This window comes from Pteropus medius, unplaced genomic scaffold, assembly GCF_902729225.1.
Source record: "Pteropus medius unplaced genomic scaffold, Ma_sr-lr_union100, whole genome shotgun sequence".
Classification (NCBI taxonomy): domain Eukaryota; kingdom Metazoa; phylum Chordata; class Mammalia; order Chiroptera; family Pteropodidae; genus Pteropus; species Pteropus medius.
Genome location: NW_024343733.1, coordinates 756,395 through 772,163, shown reverse-complemented (window position 1 = coordinate 772,163; position 15,769 = coordinate 756,395). Strand labels below are relative to the sequence as shown.

The 15,769-nt window shown below is 50.9% G+C and overlaps 2 protein-coding genes and 1 pseudogene across 2 annotated transcripts in view; 1 reads left to right on the top strand and 2 right to left on the bottom strand.

Moving 5' to 3' along the window:
• The window catches only part of DTX1 (deltex E3 ubiquitin ligase 1), a 33,153-nt gene extending 30,758 nt beyond the window's left edge, over nt 1-2,395 (bottom strand). The window contains exons 1-2 of the mRNA XM_039868189.1: nt 2,262-2,395; nt 778-1,770 (exon numbers count right to left, since the gene is read on the bottom strand). Of these exons, the coding sequence (XP_039724123.1) occupies nt 778-1,036 (259 nt within the window). The 5' untranslated portion in view covers nt 1,037-1,770; nt 2,262-2,395. The remainder of the gene's footprint in view (nt 1-777; nt 1,771-2,261) is intronic.
• The window catches only part of LOC120606732 (formin-like protein 5), an 18,661-nt gene continuing 4,816 nt past the window's right edge, over nt 1,925-15,769 (top strand). Inside the window, exons 1-4 of the mRNA XM_039868193.1 lie at nt 1,925-2,165; nt 2,292-2,487; nt 3,217-3,399; nt 15,049-15,054. Coding sequence (XP_039724127.1) covers nt 2,067-2,165; nt 2,292-2,487; nt 3,217-3,399; nt 15,049-15,054 — 484 coding nt within the window. The 5' untranslated portion in view covers nt 1,925-2,066. The remainder of the gene's footprint in view (nt 2,166-2,291; nt 2,488-3,216; nt 3,400-15,048; nt 15,055-15,769) is intronic.
• LOC120606733 (40S ribosomal protein S15a-like) lies at nt 4,575-5,171 on the bottom strand (annotated as a pseudogene).

Below are 15,769 nucleotides of genomic sequence, written 5' to 3'. Positions count from 1 at the left end.
TACCACCCTGGCACAACAGCCCCAAGACAAACACCAACGCAGCCATCGGCACCACCACCAACCCCACAACCAATGGAGTACTGATGTCACCACCAACACTATCTCGTCCATCATTTCCATCCCTCTCAACACCCGCCAACACCCCCTCGCCTCGTCCCTACTACCTCCATCACACCACCCCAACACCCCAACACCGGATACCGAGAAAGAGCCTCGGCTCTGGAATTCAACGGCCTGGGCTTAAATCCCAGCTCTGAGAGTAAATTGCTCAGCGTCTGTGAGACTCAGTTGCTTCAGCTGTAAAATGGGACTAATAACACCATAATAAGACTTACTGTCTGTGATTGTTAGGGGGAAAAAAAAAATCAAACGAGGAAGTACAGGGACAGTCCTTTTACTACGATCATTGAGTTCTAAGGTTGTTCTAGATGCTGTGCTCAGTGAGCACGATTTTATTTAATCCTCACACGGCTGCGAGAGATAATAATCCATTCACTTCACAGGTGAGGAAACTAAGTCTAAGAGACGTGCTAGAACTTGCCAAAGGCCCTACGACTAAGAAGCTAGATTGGAACTGACGTCTTAAGTGGACCAGGCTAGGAAAAGGGAGGCTGGATCAGCAGATTGGCCGGCCTGCAGCTCCAGGTTCCCTTCTCAGGGATGCTGAGGGATTTCAGCATCCCACTGGGAAAGATGGTGGTCGGCGGTGATGGTGGTGGCGTCTGTGTCTCCGCCGGGCCTGGCGGGTAGGGCGGGGCGGGGAGCGAGTCCACTCACCTGTGTCCTGGCGAAACTGGTGCATGGACTGCAGGTCGATGATGTAGGGCACCAGCTGGGCATCCACCTGCCCCAGCACCACGGAACCGCGGGCATCCTCCTTGAGCACGTTCTCGATGTGGTGGCACACGGTGGCCGTGTAAGGCCGCCAGCGGCTGTGCTCGTTCAGCCACTCCCACACCACCACCCGGGCCACATTCTGCGGTGGGAAGCCCAGCCCCGTGACGGGCATCATGACACCCTGGCCTGGCCGTGACATGGCCGCTGCCGCCTCAGGGGCCAGGACCCTACTCTTACTGGCCCAGTTCCTCCTGGGCCTGGGAGCAGGCGGGGAACTTCCTCTCTCCCCAGGAGGGCAGCAAGAGCTGTCCCGCCTCCTTTCTGACGCCCGGTCCTCTGTGAGGCCCGGCAGCCTCAGTTAAATGAGTGAGGGGTGGTGTTCCAGCATCCAAGGACCCCTTCCTGGCCCGGGTGTCTCCAATAAAGGGTGCTGCTCTGGAAATCAAGCGTCTGTCTTGAGGTGGGAGAAACGTTGTTCTAAACTCCTTGGTTCCCTCGGCTCACATAAGGGATTCAGGCAGCCGCCCCTACTCTAGGTCCAGTCTCTTGCTCGCCGGTCTCCCGTCCTTCTTCCCGGCGGCGGCGCAGGGCCTGTCACCCAGGAGGCCCGGCCCCAGCCTGCTGCTCTCTGCGGCACCGAGCCAGCCCTCTGCGCTCCCAACTGCGTCCCAGACTCTGCGCCTGGCTCCAGTGGGGCTGCTCGTCTTGTCTCGGGTCCGCCCCCCCGACGGCTCCTGATGAAGGGGGCGTCCCTGTCCCCCTGGTACCCACTCCACTGTGTCCTGGAAGGCCTGGGTGGCTGAAGAACGCACTGGGGAGGAGAGCGGCGCGTGCCCCAGGCCCGCTGGCCCGGCCTGCGGCTCCGGAGCTGAGCTGGGGGGACGAGGGGGGCGGGGGCCCGTGGGCACGCCCCACCCCACTCGTGCTCGCGACCTGCCGGGAGACAAGAAGGGGAGAGGGCCCTTTAAGAATAGAGCGCGGCACCCCCTCCCCCTTCCCGGGAGAGCGATCGGCTGAGAACAATGGGGAACCGATGGCGGGGGGCAGCAAGGGGGCTAAAGGGGGTCGCTGCCCGCGTCCCCCTGGGACAGGCCTGAAGGGAGGGCTCGGCTGGGAGCGCGATTTTTCGAGACTCTCGTCTGTGGCCCCCCTCCTCAGCTCCTCCGGCGCTCCCCTCCCCCGGGGCCCGCGCCCCGGCGGGGGATGCAGGTGCGCGGGGATGCGCCTGGATGAGCCGCGCTGCAGGCGCGGCCCAGGGCCCCCCCGGGGGTCGCGTCACGGAGGAGGAGAAGCCAACGGCTGGATGGTCGCTGCCTCCCACCCCGGGGGTAAGTGCTCCCTCTCCCCAGCCCAGACCTCCCCGAAGCGCGCGCGGGCCCCCGCAGGAGCCGGGGGTGCGGTCCCTCCGCACCCCGCACTCTCACCTCCTCTCCTCTGCTCTGCCTCCCTCTCAGGCTCGCGCTTCAGCACTGCCGACTCCTGGGCTCCCCCCGGAGTGGGAGGGAGCCGCGGTCCCGCCTCCGCGCCCTTTCCCTCCCGGGCCCGCGGCCGCCGCGCGCCCGGACGCTGGGCTTGCCGCGCGCGGACCCGCTGCGCCGCCGACCGACGGATGGATGCGTGAGCCGGCTGCCGGACGCCGGGATCCCGCGGGTGGGAGGCGGCCGCCGCCGCGCTCGGGGACGGGAAGGGGGAGGGGGCGGAGGAGGAGGAAGGGGAGGAGACAGATCGCGGCCGTAAGCGCCTACGGCGCTGACACGCGAGTCTCGGGGCGCCCCAAATCCTCAGCTAGGCCCACCTGGGACCCCAGGAGGTCGCCGGACCCCCGAGCAGGGCGCAAGGCATGGAGTGGGGTGTTTGTGGGTCGCCTGCTTGAAACCTAGTCATCTTTACATTCCCGTTGCCCAGTGCAGGGCCTGGCACACACTAGGTGCTCAATAAATGCTTGGATGAATGACTTAGATCAGGATTGTCTGAAGAAAGATTTAAGAGCATTCTAGGGTTGCTTCTCCTTATACTATTCTGGGCGTGGGGGTGCTGTGGAGGGGCTGGCAAGGCCCATTTCAGAGCAGGATGCAAATCATGGACTCTGAAGTGTACAGATGGGGAGACTGAGGCCCACAGGGTAAGAAATAGGATCACACAGCAGTTTAGAGCAGTGCCCAGATACCGACCCAGAGCTGATTCTCCTCCCAGGACCCGATAAGCCAGCCCAGGGCCCACATCCCCAAAGCCCCCACCTACTCCAAGTGAGTAGGTTAGCAACAGCATCCTGCTCCCCCAAGTGGGGGGCGGGGGTTGTGGTGATGGGCGGAGACCTAGTCTAGGAGGCAGATACTTTGGGGCAAGGTAAGAGCGGGCCTTCTGCTATCTCATTCACAGATACCTGCAAAGAACACGTGCTCAATAAATGCTGGGTGAGGGCTGGTTGGATGGAAAGCCATGCAGGCGGTAGCAGCAGCTCAAGTGTTCATGGAATGGCGAGCTCTCCTCCCTCTGGCAAGCTGGATGCAGCTGAGGACACACATCAGCTGGGAGGGGGTGGACCACTCGGGGCCTGTGGGTGTTTAGATTAGGGAAGATGAAGGATGCGTCCGGGAACTCCAGCCGGGGCGGCAGACCGGGGTCAGCAGCCTGTTTGGGAGCTTGCCCAGGGCAGCCCACACTCTTTTCCCCCCGGGGCAGATGGTGATAAACTAGGCGGAGTCAGAGGCGGGCTGCTTAGGGGCGCTTTCCCAGAACTGAACTCCGGTTCCCCAGCCAGCTGGAGTGACCTCCCCTCCCCAGACCCCTGCTCTGTCCTGCAGCCTGGTGCCTGATGGGCTTTTCCAGATTGGGCCAATGATTCTGCTTGCTTGTGCTCGCTGCAAACGAAAGAAAGATGCCCTATCTGAGGGCAGGGCCAGCCAGCTCTGCAGTGATGACACTCCGAAGGCATCACCAAGCTCTGGGATTTTAGCCTACGGCCCACTGATGGTTTTCCAGGGGTCTGTGAAAGTCCCCCTCCTCCTTACAGACAAACTCACGTGTGTGCATTTTTCTGGGAAGGAGGGCCCTGGCTTTCCTCTTCGAACGATTCAGAGTTGATGCTCAATAACCTTATGTTACAGAAGAGGATCTGGGGACCCCAGAGTGGGGAAAAGACTAGATTAAGGTTACATGGAAATTTAGCAGCGGGGTGGAAAGAAGAACCCAAGACACCCGACTGAATAACGTTACGTAAGGCCTAACTGAATGCCGCCTCCTCTGGGAAGCCTTCCTTGAATTCATCCCATTTTCCTCTGTGTTCTTTTGCCCATTCCTGGATGTGACACCCTGTTATTACAATTAGCCACTTCAAAGCCGTCCCTGCTAGAGTAAGACGTCCGTAAGATCAGGGACTGTGTCACATTCATCTTGTGTGGTGTTCCTCGTGCTCATTATATGACATTGATCGTGTATTGAGTACCTATTGTGTGCCAGGCACTTACCGAATCCTTAGTACTCTTCACAATTGCCCCACCAGGTAGGTAATATTGTCCTTATTTTACAGATGGGGGGGAAAAAAAATCTTGAAGTTGAAAGAGGATATGTGGCTTGCCAAGTTGCCACAGGGCATCAGAGGCAGAATGAGGATCTGAATCCCAAGCCTGTTTGCAGCTCCCAAGCAGCTAATGAATGGTATCGAGCTGGGGATCTGGAGCAGCCTGGCAAAGGGATTCCAAGGAGGAAAATGCACTTGGCCTTCAAAGAGCCCACAGTCTGTTGGGGAGATGGCTCAGACACCAGTGGAGGAGCCAATAGAACAAACACACTCAATCACGAACTCTTTTTTTTTTTTTTTAATTTGTATGTATGTATCACATCTCTATAAAAAGAATCCCAGGATTTCCCTTTCTGTATGCTTTCGTCTTCCTTCCTCACGGCCGTGATACTGGCTAGCTGAGGTCATCGGTGCCATGAAATTAAACTGATGAGATGGGAGATCATTCTGTCACTTTTCTAGATCTTTGAGCTCCACATCCGGTTGGGGCTGATCACACTTACTTAACCGGCTTGTGAGGTTTGCAATGATTTTCTCACTCTGTGGCCGTCAATGATTTCAATTCGCCCGTGTAACCGTGCTTCATCGTCACCCTGAGAAACCAGACAACGACTTGGGAGCATGGCCTAAAGGAACCTGGAGTTCGCCTCTCTTCCCAGCACTGTCGGTGTCCTTGAGCACGTCGGCCAGGACGTTCACGTGAGGCACGGAAAGATGGTGGAAAGAGATGAACTCATTTTTTGTTCTCTTATCCATCATCCATCCATCCATCCATCCATCCACCCATCCACCCACCCACCCACTCATCTATACATTCATCTGTGCAAGTACCCCTTCCTTCTTTCCTCCCTCCCTCCCTTCCTCCCTCCCTTTGTCTCTCCCTCCTACCCAACCATCCCTCCATCCATCTATCCACTCACCTATCTGTCCATCCATCCATCCCCCAAATACTAGACCCCACCTATGTGTCGGGCACTGGGCTATGTGCTAAGACGCAGCAATAACCAAAACAACATGGTTGTTGCTCTCCTATATCTCAAAGTCTGCTGGGAAATTGAGACACCAATCAAAGAATCACGCAAAGTGTGATTATTCTGCAAAACCCATGAAGGAGAAGGATGCCACTAGGGCCTCTAACAGGGACCCTACTGGGTCTCAGCAGCTAGGGAGGGCTTCTCAGAGGAGGCGACATTTCAACTACTCCCCCAAAGCACTCGTAGTCTTAACCTGGCTGAGCAGAGGGAACAGGGATGTGCAAAGGCCCAGAGGTAGAAAAGAACTTGGTGTGTTAAAGAAACAGAGAAGAGGATGGAGTGGCCACTGGGAAGGAGCAGGAGTGAGGGAGGGGCGAGACCAAGTGGGCGGGGCCACCACGAGGGGCCCTGTAAGCTCCAGTGTGGGTTTGGGAGTTTTATTCTAAGAGCCACTGGGAGTTACTGAAAGGGAAGCCCTACCTCAGAAACTCTGATTTCGTCGGCCTGGGTGTCCAGGCATCAGTAGTTTTTGGCCAATCGTGCTTTCGCTGGATTGGGGGTAGGACGGGGGAGGGGAGTTGAGACACAGAGAGAGTTGATATAGTCCATCTCCAGGTAATTGGGCCGAAGGTACAAATTCAAGCTCTTGGGTCTTGTTTGGGGCCATCCCCTTGTTCATTCAATCAGAAGATGTTTATTGAGCATCTAGTAGGTGCCAGTCACCGATCTGGCACTGGGGGTACAATAGTGAACAAGAGTCAAAAATCTCTGCCTTTCCGGGGCTGACATGCTAGTGTAGGGTGGAGAGAGAGAGCAGACAAACCAATGCCTAAGTAAATACACAGAATATCACAAGGCGCGAGTGCTCTGGAGAACAGACATTTTAGACATGGCTGGTGGGGATGTGAGTTGGTGCTACCACGTTAGAAAACAGTATGGCATCATCTTCTGAAGCTGAGCCCATGCACGGGCCATGGCCAGGCAATTCTGCTCCGAAGTATAGACCCTGCAGAAATTCTTGCCCATCTCCAACAGGCATCACGTGGAAGGATGTTCCCAGGGGCTCTGTTCGCAGTGGCCCGAATTGAGAAGCAGACCAAATGCCTGTCCGTGGGAGAGCAGATGAATAAATTCCCACGGTGAAATACTACACGGCAGTCAAAAGGCAGGAACTCTAGCCGCACATCATTACGACATGGATGGATCTTTGAAATAGGATGGCCAGTGAAAAATGTCCCATTACATAAACACGATGCCTTTTATATACAGTTAAAAGCAACTAAAACTATACTCACAGACATGTAATAAATAATAAACTATAGAAAGGAAACGAGGGAAGAATAAAGAATAAATACAGGATTCGGAATGAGAATTATGGTGGGGGGTGTGATGCTGGGTGGGAGAAGCGTGATCCGATGCAGGTCATTGTCAAGATTCTAGTTTTCGTGTTGGATGGTGGTTCCACGGATGGTTATTACGTGGTTAAAATTAATCATTAAAAGCTGAGGAGAATGGGTTATGAATCAAGGCCTACGATTAACCCACTTTTGTTGGGTTATAACCAAGGTTAAAAGAGGAAAGAGCCAGACAGTAGGGGAGGGAGCTAGAGCCTGCTGGGGTGGGTGGGGGCGGGCTGCGATGTTCCCTTAGTTGGTCAAGGAAGGCATCGCTGAGGTGGCTTTTGAGTCAAGACTTGAAGGAGGGAGGTAGCGGACCATGGGGAGTTCAAGGGAAGCGTCTCCTCGGTGGAGGGCACAGCACGTGCAAAGGCCCTGAGGTGGGACAGTGTTCGGCAGGCTCTAGGGATGGCAGTGAGGTCCACGGGCTGGAGGGAGGGAGTGTGGGCATGTGTCCCGGAGCTGACCTGTGTGGAGGGGAGGAATAAAACAGGTGTAGAGGGACAGACAGACAGACAGACAGACAGACACGACGGAGGAGAGGGAGGATATGCCAGGGTTCCCCCAAAAGCCCAGATTCTGAGAATTATGGTGCTCTCATCAGCGATTTGCTGTTCAATTTGTATTGGATTCCATGAGACGCTCCAGTTTGCTTGAGTCCTACCTGGTCGAATCACTGACCCAGTGGCCAGAAGGTCACGGTGACGTTTTCTTCAGGAGAATGTGCACCCCGGAGAGGGGCTGCCGTGTGGCAGAAAAGCAGAAAACCACAGGGAGGTGGGAGACGCTGGCCGGCGTCGGGTGCGGGCCTGGAGCGGTAACTAGCCGGTTCATTGAGTGCTCTCTAGGCACCAGGGATTTTATTAAGCGCTTCCGGTTCTCCCAGGTAGTATTACGGGTGAGGAAACTGACACCGGGGCGGTTATGACACAGTGAGTATCTGAGCGGGAAAACCCCAGGCCTGGCTGACCTTGAAGTTCTTACCCCGGAGATAAGAGGTCTCTGACTCATTTCCATTGAAGTTTCCCCTCACCTTTGGGTAACCTGGGGGCAGGTGAGTCCTTGTCACCTCTTCCTCTTCTCCAGCTCCTGGGCAATCTGCAGACCTGTGGAGGGTGGGCGCACTTCACCCAGAACCTCAGTGTCTCCAGCACAGAGGGAAGGGACACAGAGGGCAATGAGCGGGACAGGGGTGTGGCGGAACTGTGGTGCAGCTTGGGGGCTAATGCAGAGCTGGTCCAACTGGGATAGGATGGGGGACAAGGGGCAGGAGGAGGGAGGAGCTCAAACTTTGTTTCAGGGTTTTTTTTCCCCTGTAGAAACCACCACTGGAATGAAACGAGAGTGGGTGCACAACGCCCCCTGGTGGCCAATTTTGGGGCCATTTGCGCTAATGCTGGAGGGATTTCCAGGTAATTCATATTTTAATTTATTTTTTATTGTGGTTAAAACGCACAACATAAAATTTATCATCGTGACCCTTCTAAGTGTACAATTCAGTATTGTTACATATATTCGCATCGTCGTGCAATCAATCTCCAGAAGTTTTTCATCCTGCAAGACAGAAACTTTATATTCATTAAACACTAACTCCTCCTTTCTTCCTTCTGCTGGCAACGGCCATTCTACTCTCTGTGTCTCTGATTTTGACTGCTCCGGATAGGTTATATAAGTGGAATTTTACAGTATTTGTTTTTTAATGACTGGCTATTTTTCACTCGGCATAATGTCTGCAAGGTTCATTCACGTCATAACATGTGTCAGGGTTTCCTTCCTACTTAAGGCTGAGTAATAGTCCCTTGTATGTACGCATCACGTTCTGTTTATTCATTCATCTGTCGATAGACACTCGGGTTGCTTCCACTTCTTGGCTACTGGGAATAGTGCCGTGACGAATGTGGGTGTGGAGTGTGTGCTTTGCAGGACAGTGGTGTTAGGGTGGGGACAGGTGGGTGGGTTTGGTGGCTGTAGCACCCGGAGGAGACCGGCCCTGATTCCCAGGGAGAAGTTTGTGGGATGGGGAAGGATGTTTGGTACCCAGCTCAGCTGGGAGATATTTTCTCAAGTGATAAGACATCTGGAGGCAGGCGGGTGCTATTTATGGCGGCGTTCGCCACGTCTTGGAGGACCCGTGCTTGGACCTCTGTACTGCCATACTTAGTGTGTTGGCTTTGGGGCCTCATGCTTGTCCTTTATCCTTGCTCAGTGACCATTGCAGATACAGACCTGATAGAGTGTGCGAGGCAAAATAAGAGAGACCATGGTGGTGGTGGCCAACCAAGGCTGTTGTCCCTTTCGTCAGGAAAACAAAAGCTTTCCGAGGCTCCCAGCAGACTTCCTCTCCACTGGTCAGTATGGAGGCTGGGAAGCATCTTAATGTTTTAGCAGTGAGAAAGCAAGAAAGGCAAAGGAATTGAGAACGGCGCCTGGGTCAGTCAGCAACAGTGTCTGCCTCAGCTACCAAGGAGTCCCATTGTCACCTTGGCCCCCACCCCACCATCTCTCCTTCTCTCTTCTGTATGTCCACGTGGGCGCTCCTAGATTTTCAGCTACTGCTTAGCGCCCTCCAGTTCTCAGCTGCTGCCGGGGGCAGTTTCGTGGGCCCCTCGTTCAGAAGTGTACTTGGTTTTAATGCTCCAACGTCGCAGTCTTGAAATTCTTAATGGTTTTGAACAAGGAGTCTCGTATTTTCTTTTCACACTAGTCTATGTAAATGATGGAGCTGGCCCTGTCAACTGCTGATAGTGTTAAGGTGGCTGATCTATGAGTCCAAGGTACCTTTACTTTTCCATATATTTATGATCTTGGAGAAGCAAAGGCCTCAAGCTATAAAGGCACTCACCAATGAACTGACCCTTATGAAATTTGTGTGCATGCAAACATCCCTCTAGGCTTAGCACTCAGATGTGTGTGTGCGTGTGTGTGTGTGTGTGTGCATGTGTGTGCGTGCGCATGTGCGCACATGCGCACGCACACACACACACAGGTTTTGGTGTTTCTAAGTAAAGGATACAATTTTATTGGAAAAGGAAAGAAGACCCCATTTTGTCCATTTTGAGAGTTGGTAATTAATTGGAACATAATGTAAGACGAGGCAAATATTGTGTAAAATAAGTTTATTTTCGTAATTCCTGTTATTTTTCAAGATAGCTCCACAATCAAGCCTCGTTTATGTTAACGATTTTGGTTCTTGTTTTAAGTGGATTCATTGAAGTGGTTTTTTCTCAGTGCCACTTATTTTTATTTTTTTTTTATTGCGGTGCTCTATATATAACATAATATTTGCCATTTTAACCATTTTTAAGTGTACAGTTACTAGTCTTAATGACATTCACAATGCTGGGTAACTGTCACGTCTACCTCCAAAACTTTTTCATCATCCCAGATATAAACTCTGAACCCATTAAGCAATAATTCTCCATTATTTCTTCCCGCAGCCCCCAGTAACCTCTCATCTACTCTCTGCCTCTGAATTTGCCTATTCTAAATGTATCATGTAAGTGAAATAATATAATATTTCTCCTTGTGTGTCCAGCTTCTTTTACTTAGCATACTTTTCCAAGGTTCATCCATGAATATAACTTCATTCCTTTTATAGTTGAATTATTTCCCATTGTGTGGATATTACAATTTGTTTATCTGTTAGTGGACACTTAGGTCATTTCCACCTTTTGGCTACTGTGAATAATGCTGCCGTGAACATTTCTGTACAGGCATCTGTTCCAGTGCCTGTTTTCCATTCTTTGGGGTACATACCTAGGATTGGGATTGCTGGGTCATATGAAAATCCTATGTGTAATTTTTGGGGGAATTGCCAGACCGTTTCCATAGGAGCCACACCATTTTATGATCTCACCAGCAATGTACAAGGGTTCTAGTTTCTTCACATCCTCTCCGACACTTATTTTCCTTTTTTAAAAAAATTATAGCCATCCAAATAGGTGTGATGTGGCATCTCATTGTGGTTTTTATTTACGTTTTTAATTTGTATTTTTCAATTAGAGTTGACATTCGATATTATTTTATATTAGTTCGATTTGCATTTTTCTAATGACTAATGATGTTGAACGTTTTTTCATGTCCATATGGGCCATTAGTGTATCTTCTTTGGAGAAATATCTATTTGAGTCCTTTGCTTATTTTAAATTGGGTTTTTGTTTTTTTGTTGTTGATCGTTGGAGTCCTTTCTATTTTCTGGACTTTAAATCCTTATCATATTTGCAAATATTGTCTCCCATTCTGTGGGCTGTCTTTTCACATTCTTGATAGTATCTTTTGATTCGAAAAGATTTTTAATCTTAACGAAGTCCAATTCATCTTTTTTTTTCTTTTGTTGCTTATGCTTTTGGTGTCATATTTAAGATACCAATGCTAAATACAAGATTGCGAAGATTTTCCTGTATGTTTTCTTCTAAGTTTTATAGTTTTAGCTCTTAAAATTTGGGTCTTTGATCAATTTTGAGTTAATTTTTGTATACGGTGTAAGGTAAGGGTCCAACTTCATTCTTTGCCTATGAATATATAATTTTCTCAGCATTTGTTGAAGAGACTATTTTTTTTCTTCCCTTTGAATAATCTTGGCATCCTTGTTGAAAATCAACTGACCGTTTAAGTGAGGTTTTATTTCTGGGCTCTCAAGTCTATTTTATTGGTCTATATGTCCACACTTATGCAGCTACCACAGCGTTTTGATCCCTACAGCTTTGTACCAAGTTTTGAAATAGGGGAATGTGAGTCCTCCAGCTCGGTTCCTCTTTTTAAAGGCCACTTTGACTATTCTTGGTCCCTTGAAATTCCATATGAATTTTAAGATGAGTTTTTCCATTTCTGTAAAAAATATCATTGGGATTTTGACAGAAATTGCATCGACTCTGTGTATCGCTTTGGGCAGTATTGTCATCTTCGTCTTAACTTTCTCATGAACAGCGTTCCATTTATTTTCGAGGATCTCCTGCATTAACATTTTAATCGGGGATTTTTAAAAGTGGGAATGCCTACAGAACTCAAAGACTTGAATCCCTAATGATCCAATTTGAGGTCAATGAAAAAGACCTGTTTTTGGAATAGATCGCATAGAACGATTTCAGAAACACTACAGTGGATTAATTCAGTGCGTCTGTCCAGTGTCCCCTAGGCTTGTGGGAAGCCGAATTAAAAGAAAACAAAGTTGTTTTAGAGCCCCTGGCCGCCTTCGCGTCCTTTGCTCCTGGTGAGTAGGTAATATACGTTACGTGGAACTAACAGATTGTGGAATGATGCCTCTTGCGTGGATCACGATTCAAAATGAGCCGCCTCCCCTAATCACATTACAGCGGTTTTAAGCATCCTTCACCATTTTCTAGGTCTCGCCTGCTCCTGCTCAGGCTAATGTCATTCTCCCCGTTACCACACGATGGCAGCAAAGAGCGAAGCTGCGAAGAGCAGAGTGCACACCGGGCATGAGGAGGAGAAGGAGGGAGACGGGGGGAGGAGGAGGAACGAGAAGGGAGGACGCGGGCGTGAGGGGGACCGGCGTCGCCCTGTGGAGATGGCGCTCCTGGAGTCTCGCCCTTGGAGCGCCTGGGATCCTGCCTGAGTGTGAGCCCACCAGATGCAAGCGGGATTTTACATGAAAGTGTTAGAAAAGCAGCATTTTCCTTTCACAGTGGGAATGGAGGAAGCAAGGGGTGTGGACTGCCTTTCCTGGACACAGGCTGGGCGGGCGTGGAGCGACTGTGGTCCCGCAGTCGGGGACGCCGACTCCCGGCAGGGCCCCGTCCCCGAGGGGCTTACCCGCCCCTGTGGGACAGATGCTGCCAAAACCAATTGCCACAAGTTTAGTGGCTTAAAACAATGCAAGTTCATTGTCTCACGGTTCTGTAGGTCAGAAGCTCAGCAGGCCCGTCTGGTTTCTCTGTTCTGGGTCCCATGAGACCGGGATCAAGGTGTCGCGTGGTCTGCGCTCCTGGCTGGAGGTTCTGGGGACAATCTGCTTGCAAGCCTCACTCAGGGTGTTGGCAGAGTCCACTTGCGTGTGATTGCAAGACTGAGGTCCCTGTTCCCTTGCCGGCTGTCAGCCGAGAGTCGCTCTCAGCTCCTAGAGGCCATCCACATTCCCTGACTCATGGCCCTCTGCCTCTTCAGATCCCCTCTCCTGCCTCTCCTTGGGCCGAATCTCTCTGACGTCACGTGTGAAAGATTCTCTGCTTTTAAAGGCGTGTGTGATTAGATTGGGTTCACCTGGATGATCCAAGCTCACCTTCCCATCACAAGATCCTTAACTCAATCACATCTGCGAAGTCCCTTTTGCACATAAGGCAACATAGTCACAGGTTCTGGGGATTTGGGCGTGGACATCTTTGGCGGGGGGGCTGACGCACCCCTTCTTGTTTTCCCAGACCTCCTGTGGGTTAGTGGCATTTTCTCTCCCACTGTCAGAGCTCACGGGAGTCACCTGCTGACTCTCCCATGCTCCCATTATTCCGGCCATCACCATGGCCCGGCCTTGGGGAAGGATCTCTTTTCCAGAACTTTCCCACCAACAACTGAGCCTTTCCCCTTTTCCTGGTGGGGACTCCCTGCTCCGTCAACTCCCTGCTCATGTCCCTCAGAACACGAGACATTGTCCTCGCAATTCCCAGCCTGGACCCACGATGAAGGAACAGTGTCCCCGAGGCACACCATCCAAGGGGAGCATGCTAGGCACCACTGGTGCTCAGATGGAATCTTCTTGGTTGAGTTGGGTTTCTAGGACCTTCTCTGTGTTGACTCCTTCCCTCCAGGTCCACGGCCGACTCCGGGTGGGCTCGGTGGGCCTGGGCCAGTGAGTACAAGGGGAGCTTTCTTCACCTTTCTTTATCCCAGGCACAGATGCCACGACATGGAACGGAAGAGTGACAACATTTTAGCTGTCCAGATGTGACCCAACTCGGCTGGAGAAGCCTCAGGTCAGAGCGGCTGAAGCCCCCCAGCGTATGGGCTCCAGATAATCCTTTGATCCACAAATTCTCCCCGTCGGTGGCCTCACTCGTGGTCTGCCCATCAAACTCTTCCCAGATTCCTCCCGGGCCACTGGCCATGTGCCATGTGTAGCTCTGCTTCATCACGTACTTTTTTTTGATGTCAGTGGGGCCCTCGTTGCCAGGGTAACCAGGAATGGACTCTGGGCCTCTGATCTTGACCTTTAAGTCCACTTCACTGGATTCTCCCTCCGTTCTTGGCTCGTTTTCCTTGGTGGTTGTAAGAAGGTGCATACTTCTACGTTTCTGTCCTTGTTTCTCCTTACTTTGCTGCTCTCTTCCTCGGAAGTCTGTCTGGGGTCCATGTTCCCTCTGGAATTTTCTAACTCAATTCCTTTTGTTTATTATTGCCGTTTAAAAAGAAAATTGGCGAAAATACTTAATGGAAGGTGCCGTGTGCCTCACACCAGCAGGCTCACCGTGTCTGGCTGCTTCCGGTACAGCATCCCCCATCAGCGTTCCATCACACGGTTCATCCACCGATAATCTCTGCCTAAACCGTTTATTTCGTCGGAAGTTGCAAAATGGTGGTTTCTCATTTGTCATCCTGTCTACATATATTAAGGAAAATTCTCCCGTTAATTTTTTCTTCCTTTATCACTTACGGCTGTTTGTTTTTTTCCTGAAATACAGTCTGTATAAGAAAGGCCGGGTTCATAATGTCCTATTCGTTGCTGTGAGTTGCTAATTTTCTGGAAAAAAATAAAAAAACGTTGGTGCCCTCGTTACTTCCAGCGATGGCCACCGACCACATCTTTCTTGGTCACTATAAAGTCTTTCTTCTTTTTGTCCTGAAGGAGCGTAGTGTCTAATGAATGCTGAGAAGACATTGCTGAAAAGACTTCTTGCTTTGGGGCACCCAGAGTTGCTCACTGTATTCACACTGGTCCTTGTCTGCTGCATACATGTCGCTTAGCACATGGCTGTAAGTTGCCCTTCATTTTTCTTTAAGAGAAACTTAGGGTTAATTAGGTGGGTTCTAGTTCCTCTGGGTACATCATATGCCCTACGAGGAAGGGGCAGCATCTTATAGTTTCCTATCTATGTATCCAGTGCAAGTTTAAATGTCCAGAAGGGTCTGGGACCTAGTTGTAGCCTAAGTAGATGTCCATTTACAGTGGTCATTCTTTTATTTTTTAACCTCAAGTCATAGCTATTTTCTTTGTCCTTGTTCTAGATAAGAGTAGTGGAACATTTCAGTGCCAACTCGCTGACACCAACAGGGTGTCCTACAATTCAATTCTGACACTACCTGGAGTTAGTGCACATCCCGCAGGTAAAGGGCAAGGTCCCAGCAAGACTGTCCCCAATTTAGATGCCAGTCGCAAGTGGGGTCCCCGGACCACTCGTACTTCTGTCCAATGTGGCTACAAATCCAAGTTCAGTAATTCACTAGAATGACTCGTAGAACTCGGGAAAGCACAACATACTCGCAATCATCATTTTATTATAAAAGACATAGATGAACAACCAGAAGAAGAGAAACACAAGGTCAGAAAGGGTCTTGAGCACAGGAGCTTCTCTCCCTATGGATGGAATATAACAATAAATTGATATATTGGCCAACCAGGAAGCTCCCCAGGCCTGGTTGTCCAGAGTTTTAATTGGGGTATCATTACAGAGGCGTGATTGATTAATCCTTGGCCTGGTGCTTGAGCTCAATCTCCAGCCCCCTCTCCTCTTGGGAGTTGGGGGTGGGGCCGAACCTTTCAACTTTCTAATCACATGCGTGGCCTTTCTGGCAATGGCCAAGCCCTCCCTTGAAATCTAAGGGCGCACGCTTCATTAGCATAGACTCAGGGATGGTTAGAAGGGGCTCATTATGAATACAAAAGACACTCATCAGGAAATTCCAAGGGCTTTTGAAGCTCTGTGCCGGGAACTGGGAATAAAGACCAGATATATTCTTTATTATATGATAATCGGTATATGTGACAGGAATCAGACTTTAAGTGGGTATATAACATTTACACCTTCAAGCATCTTTGAAGCTAAAGCCAGAGGACGGAGCCTTTAGATGGGGCAAGAAGGCGCTCATGGATG